Source organism: Euprymna scolopes, chromosome 32 (assembly GCF_053919585.1).
Source record: "Euprymna scolopes isolate OS-2025 chromosome 32, ASM5391958v1, whole genome shotgun sequence".
Classification (NCBI taxonomy): Eukaryota; Metazoa; Mollusca; class Cephalopoda; order Sepiida; family Sepiolidae; genus Euprymna; species Euprymna scolopes.
In genome coordinates, this window is record NC_136513.1 from 18,970,241 (window position 1) to 18,993,571 (window position 23,331).

Consider the following 23,331-nt stretch of genomic DNA (forward strand, 5'->3'; position numbering starts at 1 on the left):
CTTGCATGTATATATATATATATATATATATATAATGTTTATTCTGAGTGTGGCTACTTCTTCATAAATACATGTAGTTAACAAATGTGACACAAGCTTTTATAGACAGCTTTTCTTACAACATATATGTCTGCTTCTCAAGCCAAAAGGACCACATACCTTCTAATTTGTCCAAACCTTGAAAGGATGCCATAACAACAAGTTACAGTTTACATGACTTTTATTCGTCTTGTAGATTCACTTGTCAGGGTTTGGCACACTGAATCTCATTTATACATTTTCACTGGTTCTTCCAACGGGGTCGTCCACACGTTTGTTCACTAACACATTTCTCGACAACTCTCTTTATTACAGACCGGCTTAGCTAACTTCATATGTGTAAATCTAAAATTCCTTATTTCATCAACTCCACATGACCAAGAAACAAGTCGTATGATTTACCTTTGTCACGTATCTTTGTTTATTTTTGTTCATTCTTAGTGAAAACATAATTACCAGAATGACATTTCATCCATCAAGTTACATTTTGTATCGATAACATTTTTCCATCAAAACACCAATAATCATCATAATCAACTACCTGCAAGACTAACCAGTATTTTCCGGAAAGTTAATAACATAATACTGCATGGAATGAACAAATTTTGATGACTTATCAGGACGGTTTAGTGCATTTATTGGCTTGAAGATAACCATGTTGTAGGCCTCAGGGAAGCAATCCTGTGGCAACGTTTATCACAGATGAGTTCTTAGAAAATAAACCCTGTTCATGGAAATTTCGTTCGTTTTTTGAAACACACAGAGGTGGAAATGAAAGTTCTTTGCAGTTGTGGTATAGGGACGAGTTCTTGCTGTGAATGTTTTATTTTTTTACGACGGAAATAAGGAGATGCTTGTTCGGAATAATAACGAAAACCTAAAAATTGAATTTAAGCTAAAATAAATGCTATCTAATAATTGCCATGTCGAAATTAGTAACATATCCAAAAATTACGAAAAAATAATAAAGTAGAAAATTACTTATTAATGAAAATTGCTTTTGAAGAAAATAGTTTTACTTAAATAATAAACAGGGGAGGTAACAGCAGTTTGTCTTACTGAAGCAGCCCACTTAAGAGTGTCTTCAATTTGATTAAAGAACTTAAACTATTAGTTACTTATCTTGTTTAAGTTAAAATTAAAAAATAATAATGGCGGATCAATGGATCGAGGAATCATGAAAGTTCATGTTTTATGTGACGTTACTAATTGTGACATAACAATCAAATAGATAATGTATCGGTTCTTATTTGAAATTCCAATGTTCGAGTTTGGATTTTTGTTATTATTTCGAACAAGCATTTTTTTTTTTTTTTAACTGTGATTTTTATCTTGAATTAAATTTGTGTTTTTTTTGTTTTTTTTTTTGTTCAATTTTTCCCCCACAGTGGCAGTGATATATCGAAACATGCGCATGAGGCATCTTCCCGGCATGGCAAAGACGCTGATGGAAACGCACTCGGCTCTTCTACAGAGAAGCGCTTTGCTTACAGCTTGCTGCAGAAACTTCTTGAATATCTTGACAAGGCATCGGTAAACATGCAACAGACAAAGCCAAGCAGCCGCTTCAGTCGCAGAGAGAGCTATTCTCAAGCAACAGAAGATGTCAAATTCTTTGGCAAAGTGAGTTTTATGTTTTCCGCCGTTTTCAGACGATTGGTGATTAATATTACTTGTCTTGTTGCTGGTTGTTTGCGCACGTACGAAACGGGCCGTAATTTTTATGGGTCTTTTAAACTTTGAAACATTGATAAAGAAATAGTTATTGGGATTTCGCATTCTATTATCTATTTGTATATGCTCTATTGTTAAAAATTAACATTCATTGAGCTTTTCTTCCTATAGTCCACAAGGACACATGGCGCAGTGCAGTGATTAGAGTACTTGGAAAAATCAGTTGTAAAAGTGATATTCTCTGGAAGGTTGAAGGTTCAATTCTCAGTGTGGGCAATAAAAAAAAATACAATTGCGAATTACTTAGGACCTCTATCCAGTCATGGCTGACAGAACAAGAGCATGCTACCCTTGTAAAGTAAATACAGGGTTCCGTTCGAAATTCTGCCCAAATTCCTGAGTTTGACAGAAACATTCCTGAGTCCAACAAAAACATTCCCGAGTTCGACAAGATATACTTGAAGAAGGTCGGAGGTTAGATCAACCGAAACGTTGTGAAAATCATACTCAAGATGAGAACAGTAGTCCAAAGAATCCAAATAATATGAATAACCAATCCTCATCTCAAAAATATTCAGAAGTGTAATTGAACTTTTACTTTGAAAATTTGAACTTTTCATGAAAAATATATAGAAGAATATATATTTTTTACACACACACACACACACACACACACACACACACACACACACACACACACACAAACACACTATTTCTTATTTTACCATTCAAATTGAATCCCTATAAACTGTTAAATGACTTTTATGCAAATATGATAAACTTCATATTAATTGTTTCCTTTAATGCATTAACCTGCAAAATTTATTGTATATTTTGCGAACCTCTTCCCTCTGATGAGAAGAAGTGCATTATCCGAAACTCCATGGAATAAGGGTTTTTCTCGTTTTATTTGTACTTCTTGTCGAATAATTATCATTTTGTATACCTTCTTTCCAGTTTAAAAGGTTTTTTTGAAAATTTGAAAATAATTTTCAATATCAAAATTTTTATTTTATATATATATATATATATATATATATATATATATATATATATATTATTCTGCGTTTCATCCACGCTAGGATTCATCAGGCTTATGAGTATTCTGTGTAGCTTAATTGCCATATATATATTATAACTTACTATCTATCTCTACCTACGTATTGAGCACTGTTGAAGTAAATACTTAAAGTTTATGCATAAATTTATACTCTTGTATATTAATTTATGTGATTAAATGAAGTAGTCATATATATATATATATATATATATATATATATATATATATATATATATATATGAACGTCTATGAATATCATTTTGCTAACTACTTTCCTCTGAGGATAAGAGCTATTCATTATGACTCATTTGACTGTGCAAATAATTATATTATTTCTCACATTCTGAAAATTATAATATTAATTAACTCGCTGGGTTAACTTATTGGATGGCATCGTCCTACTGAGTGTAAAAATCCTACTTGTGAGACATCGACTTGGGTCCTCAGTGGTTTAATGACCACACCCATTGTTTGAGATGACATTCCATAGTCGGAGTTCGCCACGGTTTGCTTGATATGTGTTAAGTAATAGACTTTCTTGTGTATGCCGTGGTTGCCCAGGAAGCAGGGTACTTGCCTCACATTCAAGAGATTCAGGTTTCGAATCCTGAGTTCGGATGTGTTCATCTGATGAGCTGAAATGAGTACGAAACTCGAGTCTTGGACTTCCGGTTTGTTGGCTTTCGTGGCTCATGTAAGCTGTTCGACTGTGAAAATAGTTATATCATCTCTCATATTCTGAAAATTCTAATATATATGATAATCTTTTTACATAAACATTTAGGTTTCGCTACACATTCATGAGTATGTTTCAGTCAACTAGTTATAACCAACTAGAGACCAAAGTCCGTAGTTATTTATAACTACTGACTGAAACATACTCATGAATGTGTAGAGACACCTAAATATCTATGTAAACAATAAATTATTAGCTATATCTACCCGATATTGCCCGGAATCATTCTACTTTCGTTTTAGTATTTGCAGTTATTTTTTAATTATGCGGGTTTTTTTTTTTGGTTTTTTTTACCAAATTATTTTTTCTTTGAAATAAGATTTTGAAATTTTAATTGGAATTCATTATTAAGATGAGTATTATTTATTAATTTTATTTATTGCAGAAATATATATATATATATATTTATATATATATATATATATATATTTATATATATATATATATAGTCATCCACATACAGTACTGTTTCGCTGTTTCACAGCTCATCAGTGCGGCTAGACAGGCAACTACCTCAAGCCAGGATTGAAACCCGACCGTTTACACGGCAGTCAAGGCTTCTAACCATTACGCTATTGGCGGCTGCTTGAACGAGTAGTGAGTTTAACGATGTTTTGATATCGTCCGAAATACCTCCGCTCGATTTGTTTACACAAAGAGCGTCGCTTATATGCTAATGGTATATATATATATATATATATATATATATATATATATATATATATATATATATATATATGCACATAAAGTTATGAACAATACATTGAGCCTGAGCAAAGCCAGACTGAGCTGTAATATTTAAAAGTTAAACCAATCTATATCTCTATCTATATTAGTTAATTAATTAGAATGCTTATTAAGATGAGTATCATTTATTTATTTATTTATTTATTGCGGACTATTATCCTCATCTTTTACTTGTTGTTTCACAACGTTTCGGCCAACTATTCCTCTGGCCTTCGTCAGGTGGAAACCATGACTGGATAGGAACTCCGAATGTCCTAATTGCATTTTCAGCAATTACTGCCATCCGTAGTTGTTGTCGTCTCACCACGTTTTTGGCCAAGTAAGCCTCTGTCCGGCTTTGGGTAGGATTGAAACCGCTATCTTCAGACAATGGAACCGTAGAGATTCAACGTCTCTATCCACTGCGCCATGGGCCCCGAAGGGCGATCAATGTTGGATTTTTTGATCTTATAAATCCATATTTATTTTTTATTATCTGATCTTCCATGGTCGGGTCCGTACCGAATGGTATATATATTACTTAATTGGAATTCATCATTGAGATGAGTATTATTTGGCCAAAAACGTGGTGAGACGACAACAACTATGGATGTCAGTAATTGCTGAGAATGCAGTTAGGAGATTCGGAGTTCTTATTCTGTTGCGGTTACCACCTGACGAAGGCCAGAGGAATAGTTGGCCGAAACGTTGTGAAATAACATCAACAGAAAAGATGAGGATAATAATCGTCCGCAATAAAATAAATAAATTAGGATTTTAAAAGTTTACATTTATTCATTATTGTTTGCTGCGTTAATTTATTGCTGTGTTTAAAAAAAAAGTTTATAATCATTTGGTTTCCACTTTGGTTGCATCAATTTTTAATTTCCAGGTGGTTCTTCCCTTTGTTGAACGATATTTCCATGCCCATCGTTTATATTTCATTGCCTCACCAACTTCTCCAAGTTCATCTGGCATGGCATCGAGCAAAGAAAAAGAGATGACAGCAACGTAAGTACAACATTGCACGCACCCTGTGAACTTACCGCACCCGAAATACCCTTCAACAAAAATACTCCGACTGGCAGCAAAACCCCACCCCTTTTCACTGTGGAAGTCCCCCAGATGCCGGAAGATTTTCTACTCTTGTAGCTATTATTTACTTCATTGCCAACACAGAGAGATGCAATGGAAAGTCAGAAGGTGGGCGTGGGGGCGGTGGATTCAAGCCGGTGCCCCTCAAGGAGAAGCAGTCTGGCCGATTAAATATTGCCTGGCTAGTCCCGTTGACATTCCCAGACTTTCTATTCTGATAACTTCTTTCCAAATATTACTTGCTTTAGGAATTCCCTTCTTACTCCCTTACGATACTAAACATGCAGAAATTTGAATGTAATGTGAACAAACAACTTGCTGCCGCCCATCTAGCTATCCAAGTTTCCTTCCGATATCTCTGTGCCTCCCGATCATAGTAGCCCCTTATTCTTTAGTAGTAATTTGTCTTGTTTGAAGTTTCAAAAATTATCTATATTATATTTCTCTCTGTAAGTCTGTCTGTCTGTCTGTCTTTTCTACTTTTTATAAGAAACTACTCGGCCAATCTGGCTGAAACCTTGTATGGGCCTTTGCTATGACAAGGTGCAGCGAACTAAGTATCATAGCATCTGTTCCATGCGCAGCCAGAGATTAACATATCGCATTGGTTTCCCCGATATTATTCTAGTCAGAATTCTAATTCTTTCTAAAAAGACATCAAGTACTTATGGCGGGGGGGGGGGGCACGTTAAGATTACTAACATCCTAAGTGATATTGATTTTTGTGGAACGAATTGAATTCGAACTTGGGACACTCAGGTTATTAGTCCGTGCCATTAACCACTGAATCACCGTCACCTCCTCTAGAGATTATTAAGGATTAGTTACCACAATACCACATTTACTCTAGAAGTTTTCTCCCCCCCCAAAAAAAAAATCTACTGGATCGATCTGATTGAAAGATGATAATGATAAGGTGCAGCGAACTAAGTATTATGATATCCGTTCAATGCACTGTTAGGGCGTAATAGAGATTAAATAGGATTAGTATTTAATGCAAAAAATGAGCACAGATGCCGGAAAACTTTTTACTCTAATAGTTTCTTTCCTCGGACAGTTTGCCTTTGGAATTCCCTCCCTACACCTTGTTTCCCCAACTGTAGAAACATGCAGAAACTTAAATGTAATGTGAACAAACATTTTGCGGCCTAATCACCCACAACCTATTAATCTGGCCCTAATCACAGTAGTCCCGTATGTCTCAGTTGCAGATGTGCCTTGTTTGGGGTGAATAAAAGATATTTTTTAAACGTTAACGTACATGAATAATAATAATAATAATAAACAAAAAAAAATCTATCATTATACAATAAAGCTGGGTTAATCTTACATTAGTTTCCCTGCGGTTTTGACGGGTCATCAGATGCATATACTCCCCTGATGACCCGACATTATTTGGAAACTGAAACAGCATACAAACCAATTTATGACTGAAATAACTACAAAAAGAAGATGACAAAATGATCCATATTTCTATCCTGATTATCCGTCACTAACTGGAAGCCGAAACGAAATACTTTACATTTGAAAACACATAAAAACACATAATTATATTCAAGCCTAGAATCTCTTGAATAAAACCCACGGAACAGATGAATCGTCAAGCATTTTATCTCTTTCTTTCCATTTTAAATTCATATCGTCGAACTTTTTAACCCTTTTATTATCCTATATATATATATATATATATATATATATATATATATATATATATATATATATATATATATATATATATATTGTTCATTTTTAGGAGAGGGTTGTTAAAAAACAGTTTTTTTAACTGTTCTAATTAGCCGTAATTTGCAATTAACTTCTCAAGTGATGCATTCTTGCTAAATTCTATCTATAACTCCCATCCTCCTTCACTGTATAGTTTTTGCCGACTCCACTCTTATTAGTACATAATATTGATCACGAGTTTTTGATTGAACTTGTATAATAACGTGTATATTATGCTAAATCCGAATTAATCAACGTTTGTTTTCCTAAGGTTAAAATTACGATTATGTTTGAAAAATCTTCCATTTTCGTTGTTCTAATTAACCGTAATTTGCAATTAACTTATCAATAAACATTTAAGGCACTCTTTGAAGACTTTATTCTTCAGTTAATTTGTTTTAAAAGAATTTATTTTATTTTTTCAAAGAAAAAAAATAACTATAATTTTTTTTTCGAAGAAAAAAAATAACTATAATTTTTTTTTTTCGAAGAAAAAAAATAACTATAATATTTTTTTTTTTCGAAGAAAAAAAATAATTATAATTTTTTTTTTCGAAGAAAAAAAAGAACTATAATTTTTTTTTTTTTCCAAAGAAAAAAATAACTATCATTTTTTTTTTTTTTTGGCTTTTTCTATATCTTTACAGCTTGTTCTGCAAACTGGCCCAGTCTCTTAGAAGTAAAATAAATGCATTTGGCCATGATGTCAATATTTCAGTGAGGTGTTTACAAGTATTGGTCCAGGCAGTAGATGCCAGGTAAGTGGATGAATTCATTCCTCAGACACCTGTTTTTTTCTTTTTTTTTCTTTCTTTTTTCTATAGACGAACATGATTTTAGACATAGACTCAGGCATTCACACATCATGCGACGCATGAGACGGTCAAATTATTCCATTGTTTTCGGTCTGACTCAGATCAACAACATCCTTTCAGTTTCTTCCTGTTGCGATCAAATCTTTCTCAATTGTCTGTTTCCAGTTAATTCTTGGTCTTCCTCATCTTTTTTTAACCAGAAATCTATTTAGTTAGTAATTCACATGGGCCCAATCTTAGCCAGTATAGAAAGATTAGTTGTTTAGTACAGTGTCTGGGCCCTTACCTATCTGGGATTATCTGCTGAAATCGTGATTGTCTAATACAAGGTGGAACGATAAAATTCTCGCCCTAGAAAAGATGACATGATTCCATTTCTGTTTGATGAAAACCGATTTTCTTTTGTTGTTGCAGGCCATCTACTAGTTGGCCAGTTGTGTACAAGTCCCAAGAGTGATAGGAGCCTTTTATCATACCTGAAAGTGATATAATGTTCAACAAGTGAGATTGGAGATGCGCCGCTGTACAACTCATGCTCTCTACCAATCCAAGTTACGACAACAGGACTATTACCAACACCCTCAAAATGCATCGCTGGATTGCCACAAATAACAGGAACGTGCCCAGGGTGATGAAAACAAAGTTTCTGGCCACGGTTATGGTTTTTGGTGTGGTTTCAAGTGAGGCCCACATCATGCCACCTCCCATCTCCGAAGTTGGCTTGAAAGTCAACGTCAAAGTGTACCTGGATGTGCTGAAGAGTGTGATGATCCTCTGGGGCATTGAGGTGGCCGCTGGTACACCCTGGGTATGGCAGCAGGTTCGGTGCTGGTTCACAAGTCCAAAGAGACCCAGGCTTGGCTTCAGAAGGAGTGCTACAACTTTGTACTCTTCTCTCACTGCCCCACCCCTATTATCCCTCGCCCTGAACCCGTCGGACTACTTCATTTGGTCATACATAGAGAGCATCACCAACATGACCTCCCACAACATCAAAAACAGCCTGATCGTTGCTATCTGCTGAGTATTCGCCAAGCTCCCACCGGCACTTGTAGAAAAGGCATGCTCCCAGTTCCTGGCTTGTATGGAGGCGGTGATTGAGGCTGTGTATATACGTGTATCTATGGCCGTCTAGTTAAAGATTGTTTTATGTGTATTTAATTTAAATACTGTTCATGACGGGACAATAATGCACATAAATACCTTTACAACACAAAGGATGAATAATATTTATTTGGGGTTTCAATATCTGGCCAATCGGAAAACATATCTGGTCCATCTTTGGTTTTGTCTCAAAGGAAAAGCTGAAATAGAAATTCTCCCCAAGAACGACTGAGCATCAAGTTTTATTTTTGGCAACTATATATTCCAGAATGCTTTTTTCCTTTTGGCAAGTTGTAACACTGGCCCTAGATTCTCTCCCTCTCGTTCTCCCCCCCCTCTCTCTCTTCCTCTCAACGATATTTTTTTACTTATGAAAACGTTACAATCTTCTACCAAAGCAATTGGTTTGATAAAGAATAAAGCAAAAAATAAATTACCTTCAAATATTGATTCTTTTAAAATTTTATCATTTTAATTTCCTTTTTTCAAAGGTCTGTGGTGAAAAACAGTCCAGAGATTATCCGTGCCCATTTCTTACCATTCTTCAATAACGCAGCAGCAGACCTGGCCAATTTGATGGACAATCTTAACCGGGGTCGTTTTAGCCATGTGAAGGGCACGATTACCCGTGGCGCCACCAGTCTCAACTATGTCCATATGGTACTTCTTCCAGTCCTATCTTCATTTTTTGAACATCTTGGACATAATAGCTATGGTGCTGATTTATTAGGTAAGACTATTTTTTCTTCCTTTTAAAAATTTTTCTTTCTGTCTTTTGTTCCCTCCCACCCCCTACTTTTCTGTTTTTTTTTAGATTTTTGTTATGTTTGTTTACACATTTTTTTACTATGATATTTTAATTTATGCAGTTTTCGTATTTATTATCATAAAGCCTCCATTTATATTGTACCTAATATTAAGTAGTGAATTAAGAATTTGAAAAAATAAAAATAGTACTTGGGTGCCATAAGCTAGAATCGAAACCAAAACATTTAGTGCTTCAGCCTTTGTCCTTACCGTTTCAGCTATCATTAGAGAGATAAGAAATAGTTAAAAATGAACAGGTGTTTTGATGATTCTCTTCTTTTGTTATTCTAATGAATCGGGCATGTAGCTCTTTTTTTCTTCCCCTTTTTCTTTTTTTGCCTCTGGTTTCATCGTTTCTTGTATTGTTCTTCTTGGCAAAGTCTCTCACCACTACGGTGATCAGTCTTTCTGTGTTCTGACTTATGTACTTTGCCAAGTCTTCTTTTGTGCCTTCCACACAGCCTTCTATGTTTATCAGTCCCCTTTCTCTTTCGTTCCTTTTCAGGTAGAGTCGGTCAGTATCGTCTTTAGAGTGAAATGCATTGTGCATAGTCATTAGTTTCCTAGTCTTCTGATCAAGATGCCTGTTCTTCTTTGGTCTAGCCTATAAATGGTCCAGAATACCTTATTAGCGATACTTCACAGGTGTTTATTCCTTTAATTAGATCTGAGTTGATTAGAATTGGTATCTGCTTCCAGAATCCCTAGATGTTTGTGTTAAGTGTTGCGACATTATGTTAAACAAAGATGGCGGCAGTAAATCAAATCGACAAGGAATCAATGCAGTCACGATTTTGAGTGTTGAATAATTCTTAGTAACAAAGATGGCCGCGAAGAATCAATGTAGTCACGATTCAGTCGTTTTGAGACAGGTTGACAACAAATTGAATTGAATCCAAAGTTCGATATTTTTTATAACGTTCGAAGCTTCTGATTGGTTGGTTGTCATAATTGTGTTTATAAAAATGATTGTCGAAATCATTGGCATCATACCCTTACCAGTAATCAAAAACATTTTAACAGTTTGTAAGTGTAATGTTCACCGAGCGCTCTCATCTTCTCTTGGTTGGACAGTTCTAAACCCTCTGATCTCTCTTGTTTTCCCTTTATCATCTCTAGTAGTGCACACTTTTCATTGCAAATTCCATTCCAATGTCCTGGCAGATCATTCTGGTTATATTTATCAGTTTTCCAGTTCTTTTTTGCTTATTTTGCAAACAGCTTCATGCCATCCATGTACATGAGGTAGTTTATTCTTTCTTCTGTGCCAGTAAACTTCTATCAGGTATCTCAAAATGTCATAACTATTTGGGAGTAATAACATCTAGCAATCTCAGATTTAACAACCACTTGTCTTATACATCCAATAGAGTTAATAAGGAGCTTTACATGTTGCATATCCTGAGCTCCCAAATTCCTCATGACTGACATTTGCTGACTAGACTTTATAAGGCAATGATTGGTCCTTACTTGGAATACGGTCCCCAGTGTTCGCCAGGGTTGACAAGATGTTCTCTGATTCTCTTGAGTGTCTACAGCGTTGTGCCATCAGATATATACTACATACTCCCTGCTGTGACCTTGTTCCCTCTGGAGTATATGGTCTGCTTGGATTAGATATGCTCTCTATTCGCCAGAATGTAACAATTGCTTCTGTTATATACAGATTATTTTGTGGTTCTTGCCTTACCGCAATGCTTAAATACTGCCCTGTGCTGCGGCTGAACAGACCAAACCTGTGATGATATACATTCACATTAGACCCTATGCATAATCATACTAGTGTTTGCATAGAGATGTACCGCAATCTCCTTTCGCATTGTGTTCTGCAATCCTGAACGTGCTGCCTCAGAATTGTGTGAATAAACATGTATCACAGTCACATTTTCAGGGTTCTGTATTATTGGCTAACTAGCGTGCTGTTTCTAAGTTTTATGCATTTCCTAATTAGCTTATTAGCTTCTGTCTATTGCTAACGGTTTTTATATGAAAAAAAAAAATTACATTTTCTAAGTATGTAATTGAGTGGCGTCATAGCTATCATAAAAAATAGTGGCGATAATGAGTCTTTTCTTAGCCACATCCACATGTTTTCATGATTCTTCTTTTTTGTAATTCTGATGAATCGTGCATGTAGCTCTTTCTCTTCCCGCCTTGCTTTTCTTGTCTTTTTGTTTCTGGTTTCATCATATCCTGTATTATTGTTCTTGACGGTGTCTCTCGCTGAGATGATCAGTAGGGCTGTGACAACAGCATATTCTTTTCATTGTTTTGTCTCTCGAGTATATATCCGACACAGACACAGTTAATCAACTGAAGACCACATCACTGTTTATAAAAGCGTACAAGATATCAACAAATACACACTCGAGAGTCAAAACAATGAAAAGAATATGCTGCTGTCCTAGCCCTAGTGATCAGTCTTCCTGTGTTCTGACTTATGTACTTTTTTCCAAAATCTTCTTTTTTTTTTGTGTGCCTTCTACACAGTCTTCTACGCTTATCAGTCCTCTTCCCACTTTGTTTCCTTTTACATACAGTTCTTTACAATTTATTCCCAAAATAACTTAGTCCGAACCTGATGACTGCTTGTTCAAATAATTACCCAAAACAAAAAGAAATAACAAAGAGCGAATAACTCATTTTAAATTGAAGACTATAATAGGAGTTAATGCTGTTTTTCAAATTTTATTTTTAATTTTTTTTATTACTGTTATTTGACGCCAAACCACAGTACCAGTTGGATAGGCGGGGTGGGGGCTACTATTTGAGACTAAATCTACTGGGACTCTATGTGGGTAGTTAAGCAACAAGATATCTGTTTTACATTATACTTGAAATTCTGCATGTCAGGACAATCTGGGAAGCAGGGATACGGGAGGGAATTCCAAAGTCTAGTAGTTCGAAGGAAGAAGCTATTAGAGTAAAAGGCTTTCTGGCATCTAGAGATCTCTACAGTGTAGGGGTGGGATTTTGCTGCTTGTCGGGTTTTTCGGGAGTATTTACGTCAAGAAAACATTAAAATGCTTGTAAAACAGGCACAGGGAAGCAACATGTTGGCGATGAGACAGAGGTTAGAGCTTGGTTGATAGTGTGGGACCTATTAGGTTGGAGACATTTTTTTGGACGTTGTCATTTTTTTTTTTTTTACAAAGGAGTCACCACTTATCAAAACCCAGGGGCCACTCAAGGATAAGGGTCAATGAGTATACAGTGGTCAATAGGAAAATGACGTAGTAATCATTGGTAGTGGAAATTTGGTAAATTGAATTACTTAAGGGGAACAGCTCATCAAGAATTTTTTTACATTGGACTTGAAGACGGCCATATTGTAGTCAGTTGGAAAGCAGGAAAACGGCATAGAGTTCCACAGGCGTGCAGTTCTAAGAAAGAAGCTTTGTTCATGGAATCTACATTTAGGTTTAGTGGGGGAAATTGTTGATAGCAGTTTCAGCTAGATGAGTGTTTGTCGTGAAAGTCGGGCGAGGGGAGACCATAGACTGGAGCTCAGACGAGCACTTGCCATGAAAATAACGATAAAGCAGAGACAGGCTTGCAACGTCTCTTCTGTGGGAAAGAGGTTGTATGGAAGAGAAAAGGGCGTCCCTCTCTAGGCTACGAAGTCTATTTTGAACTCTGTCAAGGCATCTGTTTGGTCGAGGGAACGATATCATTTGATCGTGGAACAATTTATGTTAACATGAGTAAAGTTGGAATTTTTACTTTGGTGACACCAGATTAATCACTGATCACCATTCCTGCTGCATGGGCGATCTCATTTTCTTTTAATGTGTGCAAAAGATAATAGTGTGTGTATGAGCATAAAATGCTTTAGTATATTACTAGCGGGGGTACCCGGCGTTGCCCGAGTGTTTGTTTCCGGGACGGGGGGGGAGTTTTAAAAAATGTTATGGTAGGTAAGTAGGAAGGATCAAACCTGGAGTCATGAGTAAAAGTAGGAAAATAAAGTGTGAAAAAAAACAAACAAAAAAACATCTGCAACGTTAACAGTTCGGCCACCAAGAAAAGTCCATTCCAGTTGTTTAGGAAAAAAAAAAAAAAAAAACGACTACGGTAGGTCGGCGCGAACGTGAAAATATAATGTGAATTGTCCAGCACGCTAACCACTACGCCACAGAGCACTGCAGCTTAGTTTAGTGATTTTAAATAACTTCACATGAAAGAACTACGAAGCCAAACCGGTGTTCTCTTCTCAACTGTTCCTTGTGAACGATCCCCAAATGGTGTTAAGTGGTGGCAGGGGGAGGAGGAATTTATTAGAGAGAAAATATTTTACCACTTCCATTGATCTTAACCGATTTTGGCCGTGACTTCTCAACAGAAAAAGTATAGAAATCTAAGATTATCGAGGAATTTGAGAAATAATAAGCCTATAACACACCTCAGATATTGTTCTGCCGTTTGTGCATATTATATTTGCATGAAATATCTTGATTTTTAATCCTATTAATGTCAAAATCAGACGGGAAAAATGAGTTCATTTTATTTATATAGAGATTATATATACTGGTGTGACCCATGGAAATTCCACAGAATTAGAAATATATTTAATCAATAAAACACGTTTTTATAAAGCTGATATTTTTCTGGATAGCAAAGAAATTAGTTTTTTGGACAGAAAAAACAATAATGCATAGCAACTATAAGTATATTAATATTTCTATGAAAATAGTGGCCAACGTATTTTAAACATAGAACTGACTCAAATGAAATAAACTAATAAATACTCAAAACGTAATATTGTGCTACATAGTTCAATACAAATAATAAAATCACATTGAAAGAGACAATCTTTTATTTACTCCTTCAATCCGGCAGCTTTTGGCAGACAATGTTCTTTTTTTGCCCTGTTTCTTTCGAATGTTTCCTTTTTTATATAACGTTTCGCTGATTTCTTTCTTAGGGAAGAACTGCTGCACATTGAAATTAGTAGGAGTTTATTTCTTACAATATTTCAACTATGACCGTATATTATTTTTATGATATTCGAAAACGCAGTTACATCAAAGGGAGGTCACTCTCATATTCTTGTCCAGGTTTGCCAGATTAGCCTTTTTAAAGCAAAATTTCTTAAATTTTGCCCTGTTTCTGTCGAATGTTCCCGTTTTTAACTAACGTTTTGCTGACATATTTCTTTGGTGAAGAACCGCTGCATATCAAAATTTCTACGCGTTCCTTTCTCACACTATAGCAACAACGATCATATACATATATTATTATTTTTATAATATTCGAAAACGAGGCTACATCAAAGGGGGGTAACTCGTGAATTTAGCCCCCTTTTTTTTTTTTTTGAAACAGTTTGCTTTTTTTTTAAATTATAACGTATGGACTAAATATGGAAGGAACAAGCAGAATATTATATATGGATAATAATATTATTAAACTAATTACTGTCTTTTTTTCTCTCTCTCTCTTTTTGTTTCAGTTGGTGAAATTCAACTCGCCTGTTACCGGATGTTAAACGCACTTTTCTCTTTAGGAACGAGTGGGTCAGCATTTATTCACAGGTGTGTTGGAATTGCTTTTACATTTTTGATCAATTATTCTTCAATCAGAGGCTGGGTTATACCAAAAGGATTTCTCAAGACGAAATAATAGCATCATGATTATTTTGTTAAGCCTATATATATATATATATATATATATATATATATATATATATATATATATATATATATATATATATATATATATTTATTTATATATTTATTTATATATATATATATAAGCTCTTTTTTACCACAAGATAAAATATTGATTTTAAATAATGATTATATTATGCATATATATATATATATATATATATATATATATATATATATATAATGAATGACAAAAAATTTATATTCCAAAATTCATGATGTTGATCATCTTATAATTTATTCCTTTAAATCAGTCGATTTATACAATTCTTGGCAGTATCTGTTTCGTAGCTCAAAATCAGTCACTTAATTATTATATCAATTAGTGAATCTATTATGCCCTTAACTCCTCAGAAAAAAATAACAACAATCAATCCGTCAAAAGGAATTAAAATGGGTAATTTTGTCGGATTGATTGTTGCTATTTATATGAAGGGCATAATTGATTTTAACACACGTTCACACTATATATATATATATATATATATATATATATATATATATATATATATATATATAGTAAGTTATAAAATATATATGGCGATTAAGCTACACTGAATATTTCGCGTTTCATCCACTCTAGGATTCTTTATGGTGATTAAGCTACACTGAATATTCCGCGTTTCATCCACTATCCTAGGGTGGATGAAACGCGGAATATTCAGTGTTGCTTAATCGCCATATATATTTTATAACTTACTAATTAGCTCTACCTATGTATTGAGCACTGTTGAAGTAAATACTTAAAGTTTACGCATAAATTTATACTTTCGTATATTAATTTTATGTGAGTAAATGAAGTAGTTATATATATATAATTTAAATCACCTTATGACGACTCTATGAAGAATCAAAAACGTTCGTGATACCTTGACATTTTAAGTAGTAGAATCCTGTTTTGTTTAACAAGAATGCTGTGTGTGTGTGTGTGTGTGTGTGTGTGTGTGTGTGTGTGTGTGTGTATGTGTGTGTGTGTGTGTGTGTGTGTGAAAGAAAGAAGAAAAAGAGAGAGAGAAAGAGATCGGTGTGTGTATGGAATGAAGGAATAAGCTATAAAATGACTCCGTATGAGTATTAAGAGAAAAACACACTTAAAGTTTTCACTTTCAACCCATAACCTGCCTTAGTTATAGAATGAATTTTATAAAGTAGACTTTTTTTTCTTTTTTTTTTTTTAAATATAGTGAATGCTTGAGGGAGTGAAAGTGGGAGGAAATAAGTTCGGTTGGGGAGAATGTGAAAACAGGACGTAGGAAGAGTGATAAGTGTTTGGGGACAGTGAGAGTAGTTATTCATTAGGCTGCTACCAGTTTCTTTCAATTTCTGTCAATGTGAAGTCAGGTCATGAGAAGAGAAGGATGAGGAAAAAAGGGGGCAAAATAAAAAATAGAAAGAAACGAGAAAAAAAAAGGGGGAAAAATGAGATGGATACGAGGTAGTGGTGTTGGGTCGTCCAATATCAATAGTGGTTAGTTTTGTTTGTTTACTATTTAATGTATTCTTTTTTGGGGGAGTGGGGATTTCACAGATGCCCACTTTGTTGATGGGAGATGGTATAGATGCTGGCGTATGTTGCTAGAGTGAAGGTCAATATATTTTTGATGATGGGTGAAGTGAATTGTGTATTTTTGAAGCCATGTTTGGATTGTGGTGAGTAAAAGTAGCTGCTGGATGAATTAGTTGGAGGAGGCTGATTCGAGGATGGAAGAGATAGTGGTGGATTTTATTTTGGCATTAGAGTAAATAGTAAATGAAAATGACCTTTTTATTTGTAATATGTGTGTGTGTGTGTGTGTGTGTGTGTGTGTGTGTGTGTGTGTGTGTGTGTGTGATCAGTTTATTTCTTATGGATTTATATGGGTCTCTGATGAGTTGTTTGCTCAATATATACCATCCAATGAAACACGTGTAAGACATACCATACAATCAATAAAATAACACAAATGTTATTTAAAAATATACTTGTATTATTGGAATTTTTTTATACACACACACACACACACACACACACACATATATATATATATATATATATATATATATATATATATATATATATATATATATATATATAATGAACTTTTCAACATAGAGTCCATGTGAGTCGAAGCATTTTGGTATAATCAGCTTCCATGAAGATGTGGGCCCAGTTTTGGAAACTGACCAAAAGTTGAACTGCATAGTCATTTTGTTTTCAAATATAACTGGACTATTAATATTTTTGAAAGGATCGTAGCCAATAGAATGATGTGATGCTTGTTTTTTTTTTTTTTTTTTTTTTTTTTTCAAACAACAGGAATAATTATCGTAGATCTTTTCATGGCGAAAATAGAACGTTTTAAAGTAAAAGATTGACTATAAATTCACTGCCAAATATTGTTGGGACTAGATTGTATTATTAAAAATAATTTTAACTGCGTGTGTGTGTGTGTGTGTGTGTGTGTGTGTGTGTGTGATACGAAACAATGCAAAAAAAAAAAAACAATTCTTCATATAGCGCTGATCGATTCATATAAGAATCAATTTCCAAAACAAAATAAAGCTCAGTTTTAATATTCAAACCTTTATAGCGTTATTTAAGAATATAAATAAATTGCAACAGAATTATAAATAAATAAAATTGCAGCTTAGAATTATATGATACTGCAATTTAACCTAAAGCTCGGAGCAAAACATGTTATATGTGTTTCTGGAGGTAATTCACAACATACTTTAATAAAACCGAAGTCATCATATAAAACCCCTTACCCCGTCTTCAGAGATAATAATGGACAGACAAAAACTTACATGCCATACAGGAAAAAATCGGATATCCAGAAAATAAAAACTTAGATACACATCAAAAGTGTTTTTGCAAAACGCTTTTAAATAACGAAAAGAAAGTTAAAGATAATTTTAGAAATACAAAAAAAAAAATTTTAATGGATCAACATATCGGCTGACTTTGAAAAAGAGTTAAAAACATATTTAATCTGAAAAGGAAACACTTAATAAGTGGATAGTCCTCAATCCGCGAAGTTTCGAAGGAATACTTTCCTTCTCATCAGAGGGTAGGAATTAGCAAAATGCGGGATCGGATTTTGCTTATAAAAGTATTTGATGAAACTACAAGTCAAAGATCTTATTTGATAACAAAAAGTTAAGCAGAGGGAATATGGTGGAGAAAAAGGTGATTTCACGTGAATGGATAGTCTGATGAACGGTAAAGTATCCAATGACGGTAAAATCCAACAATATAAATCCAAGAAAGTTAATTAAATTTCCATTCCTACAAGTAAAATCCAAGGAAATTGTGTAATTGGAACATGGTCCAAAATAATACAAAAGGCCGAAATCTGTGGAATAATTCACAAATATGTACAAGGAAAAAGTGAAAAAATTCCAATAATATTAATAAAAGAAAAATAAGATATGCGTTTAACACGACTGCCGAGACAAAGTGTAAGTAAGAAAAATCTGTGAAGAAGAAGAGCAAAAAAAAAAAAATAAAATGGTGATAGAATTAAATATAAAATAGAAAAGCAAATGTCAAAATGACCCAGACAAGATGACGTTAAAAGGCGCGAAAAATATATAGGGCAATATATATATATATATATATATATATATATATATATATATATATATATATAGAGAGAGAGAGAGAGAGAGAGAGAGAGAGAGGGGCAGGTTTGATTGAATACTACAGTATTCTCTTTTTATATTATTTTCTTAGTCATGTTCTCGACGTGATGAGTAATTTTACTGGTATTTGTTGGCAGATTGTATATTGTGACTCGAAAGGTTTCGGTCATTGTGATCTTTGTGATCGTCATAAGGAAAAGGTTTAATTCGTTTGAGTTTGCACACACACACACAAGCACACACACACATACATAATCAATCGTTCTGGCAAGGGAAACAGACATGAAGGGGGCTGTGAGTTTATTATCAATTTATTGTTGTAGTTATGCATTTATTAATTTTATTTAATATTATTTATTTACTTATGTTATTAATTTATTTGCTTATTTTTTTCTGTAAATTTATTTATTGTCTTTAATTGTGAAATACGTCCAGATAAAAAGATAAAAAAGAACGAAAACTGTCGTAGTCAATTAAACCTATTAAATAGCGATTTGCTTTACATATATATATATATATATATATATATATATATATATATATATATATATATATATATGCACACACACATATAAATATATACATATACATACATATATATACATATATATACATACGTATATATACATCTATATATATATATCTATATATATATATACATGTATATATAGATATATATATATTCATGCATATACATATATATACACATATATACATACACACATGCATATATACACACACACATATATATAGTAAGTTATAAAAATATATATGGCAATTGCTATATATATTTTTATAACTTACTACCTAGCTCTACTTATGTATTGAGCTTTGTTGAAGTAAATACTAAAAATTTACGCGTAAAATTATATTTTCGTATATTAATTTATGTGATTAAATTAAATATATCTATATATATATATATATATATATATATATATATATATATATATATATATAGTAAGTTTTGAAAATATATATAGCAAAGCTACACAGAATTTTCCGCGTTTCATTCTCACGAGGATTCATCAGGCTATTAACTAACACTCGTGAGGATGATACGCGAAAGACTCTGCGTAGCTTTGCTATATTTGCATAACTGACTACCTAGCTCTATTCGCGTAATGAGCACTGCTGAAGTAAACACTGAAAATAGATGCATAAAATTTTATGTAGATACATGAAATAATATATATATATATATATATATATATATATATATATATATATATATATATATATATAGCAATAAGTAATACGGTTGCTGCTTTATTTTATTCAAGTGTCTTTTTTGTCTATTTCTTTCTTTTTATTACACACCTTCAATTCCCATCACTGTGGCTTGATTAGAGAAACCATCTCAGTGGAACTGGCAAGGTATATCAGTTTGTTTTCTGTAAGTTTAGTAAGCATGGGTTGAATGTTGACGGCTTCCCCCACCATGTGAAAGTTAATACCCTCTTCACAACCGATATCTATGACACCAAAAAAAAAAATATATATGGAAAAAAAATGACAGCAAAAAAAAAAAAAAAGAAAAGAAAATAGTAATGATTAAAAAAAAATTTAAGATAAATAAAATCTTTGGGTGAATTACTTACTACTAACAAGCTTAACATTTTTACAAAAAAAAAACATAAGAAAAAAATTTTGTAGTTGTTTTTTTGTTTTGTTTTGTTTTTGCGTGTGCGTGTTTCGTCTATTTACTAAGATACTTTGAAATGTTTGTTTGTTAAATACTTGTAACTACTAATATTATTTGAACTGCACTCAGATAACATCAAATAACATTGGATTTTTTTCTATTATTATTATTATTATTTTGTGTATTATTTTAATTATTTGGGCTACTATTTTCAACTCGTATGTTGATTTTGGGTGCATCAAAAATCGAACACGGAAATCTTTATGTCAAACGCAAGATTTTTTTAAAATTATTTTTAGAATTATTATTTTATTATTATTTTTTATTTTATTTTTTCATTTTATTATATTTTATTTTTTAATTGTTTTATATATATATATATAATGTTAAAAAAATGTTTTATTTTTATATATTTTTTATATATTAATTTAAAAAAATAATATATTAATTTTTTTTAATTAAAAAAAACAAACTTTTTTTTACTCTTTTCTACTCCAAACAAAGTCTATTGCCTCTTAAATGTGAGGTTTTGATCGTGTCTAGCAGGCGACTGTGGGGATTGGAGCAGAAAGATGTTTGTTCTCATTGCATGTCAGTAGAATCAAGGAAGAAGGAAACAGAGAGAGATTTTGCTGCTTGTCGCGTTAGTTGGGAGTATGTACATCAAGGGTTAGTTGGGAGTATGTACATCAAGGGTTAGTTGGGAGTATGTACGTCAAGGGTTAGTTGGGAGTATGTACATCAAGGGTTAGTTGGGAGTATGTACATCAAGGGTTAGTTGGGAATATGTACATCAAGGGTTAGTTGGGAGTATGTACGTCAAGGGTTAGTTGGGAGTATGTACGTCAAGGGTTAGTTGGGAGTATGTACGTCAAGGGTTAGTTGGGAATATGTACATCAAGGGTTAGTTGGGAGTATGTACGTCAAGGGTTAGTCGGGAGTATGTATGTCAAGGGTTAGTCGGGAGTATGTACATCAAGGGTTAGTCGGGAGTATGTACGTCAAGGGTTAGTTGGGAGTATGTACGTCAAGGGTTAGTTGGGAGTATGTACGTCAAGGGTTAGTTGGGAGTATGTACGTCAAGGGTTAGTTGGGAGTATGTACGTCAAGGGTTAGTTGGGAATATGTACATCAAGGGTTAGTTGGGAGTATGTACATCAAGGGTTAGTTGGGAGTATGTACGTCAAGGGTTAGTTGGGAGTATGTACGTCAAGGGTTAGTTGGGAGTATGTACGTCAAGGGTTAGTTGGGAATATGTACATCAAGGGTTAGTTGGGAGTATGTACGTCAAGGGTTAGTTGGGAGTATGTACGTCAAGGGTTAGTTGGGAGTATGTACATCAAGGGTTAGTTGGGAGTATGTACATCAAGGGTTAGTTGGGAATATGTACATCAAGGGTTAGTTGGGAGTATGTACATCAAGGGTTAGTTGGGAGTATGTACGTCAAGGGTTAGTTGGGAGTATGTACATCAAGGGTTAGTTGGGAGTATGTACATCAAGGGTTAGTTGGGAATATGTACATCAAGGGTTAGTTGGGAGTATGTACGTCAAGGGTTAGTTGGGAGTATGTACGTCAAGGGTTAGTTGGGAATATGTACATCAAGGGTTAGTTGGGAGTATGTACGTCAAGGGTTAGTTGGGAATATGTACATCAAGGGTTAGTTGGGAATATGTACATCAAGGGTTAGTTGGGAATATGTACGTCAAGGGTTAGTTGGGAATATGTACATCAAGGGTTAGTTGGGAGTATGTACGTCAAGGGTTAGTTGGGAATATGTACATCAAGGGTTAGTTGGGAATATGTACATCAAGGGTTAGTTGGGAGTATGTACGTCAAGGGTTAGTTGGGAGTATGTACGTCAAGGGTTAGTTGGGAGTATGTACGTCAAGGGTTAGTTGGGAATATGTACATCAAGTGTTAGTTGGGAGTATGTACGTCAAGGGTTAGTTGGGAGTATGTAAGTCAAGGGTTAGTCGGGAGTATGTACGTCAAGGGTTAGTCGGGAGTATGTATGTCAAGGGTTAGTTGGGAATATGTACATCAAGGGTTAGTTGGGAATATGTACATCAAGGGTTAGTTGGGAATATGTACGTCAAGGGTTAGTTGGGAATATGTACATCAAGGGTTAGTTGGGAGTATGTACGTCAAGGGTTAGTTGGGAATATGTACATCAAGGGTTAGTTGGGAATATGTACATCAAGGGTTAGTTGGGAATATGTACGTCAAGGGTTAGTTGGGAGTATGTACGTCAAGGGTTAGTTGGGAGTATGTACGTCAAGGGTTAGTTGGGAATATGTACATCAAGGGTTAGTTGGGAGTATGTACGTCAAGGGTTAGTCGGGAGTATGTATGTCAAGGGTTAGTCGGGAGTATGTACGTCAAGGGTTAGTCGGGAGTATGTATGTCAAGGGTTAGTTGGGAATATGTACATCAAGGGTTAGTTGGGAATATGTACATCAAGGGTTAGTTGGGAATATGTACGTCAAGGGTTAGTTGGGAATATGTACATCAAGGGTTAGTTGGGAGTATGTACGTCAAGGGTTAGTTGGGAATATGTACATCAAGGGTTAGTTGGGAATATGTACATCAAGGGTTAGTTGGGAATATGTACGTCAAG

At 34.0% G+C, this 23,331-nt stretch overlaps 1 protein-coding gene across 17 annotated transcripts in view; it reads left to right on the forward strand.

The window, feature by feature from the left end:
• Window positions 1-23,331, forward strand: part of LOC145256229 (ryanodine receptor-like) — a 936,895-nt gene that overhangs the window by 649,939 nt on the left and 263,625 nt on the right. For all 17 annotated transcript variants that reach the window (XM_080114858.1, XM_080114861.1, XM_080114859.1 and 14 more), the window contains 6 exons: window positions 1,428-1,662; window positions 5,128-5,246; window positions 7,700-7,810; window positions 9,463-9,701; window positions 15,228-15,309; window positions 20,419-20,445. In XM_080114858.1, the coding sequence (XP_079970984.1) occupies window positions 1,428-1,662; window positions 5,128-5,246; window positions 7,700-7,810; window positions 9,463-9,701; window positions 15,228-15,309; window positions 20,419-20,445 (813 nt within the window). The remainder of the gene's footprint in view (window positions 1-1,427; window positions 1,663-5,127; window positions 5,247-7,699; window positions 7,811-9,462; window positions 9,702-15,227; window positions 15,310-20,418; window positions 20,446-23,331) is intronic.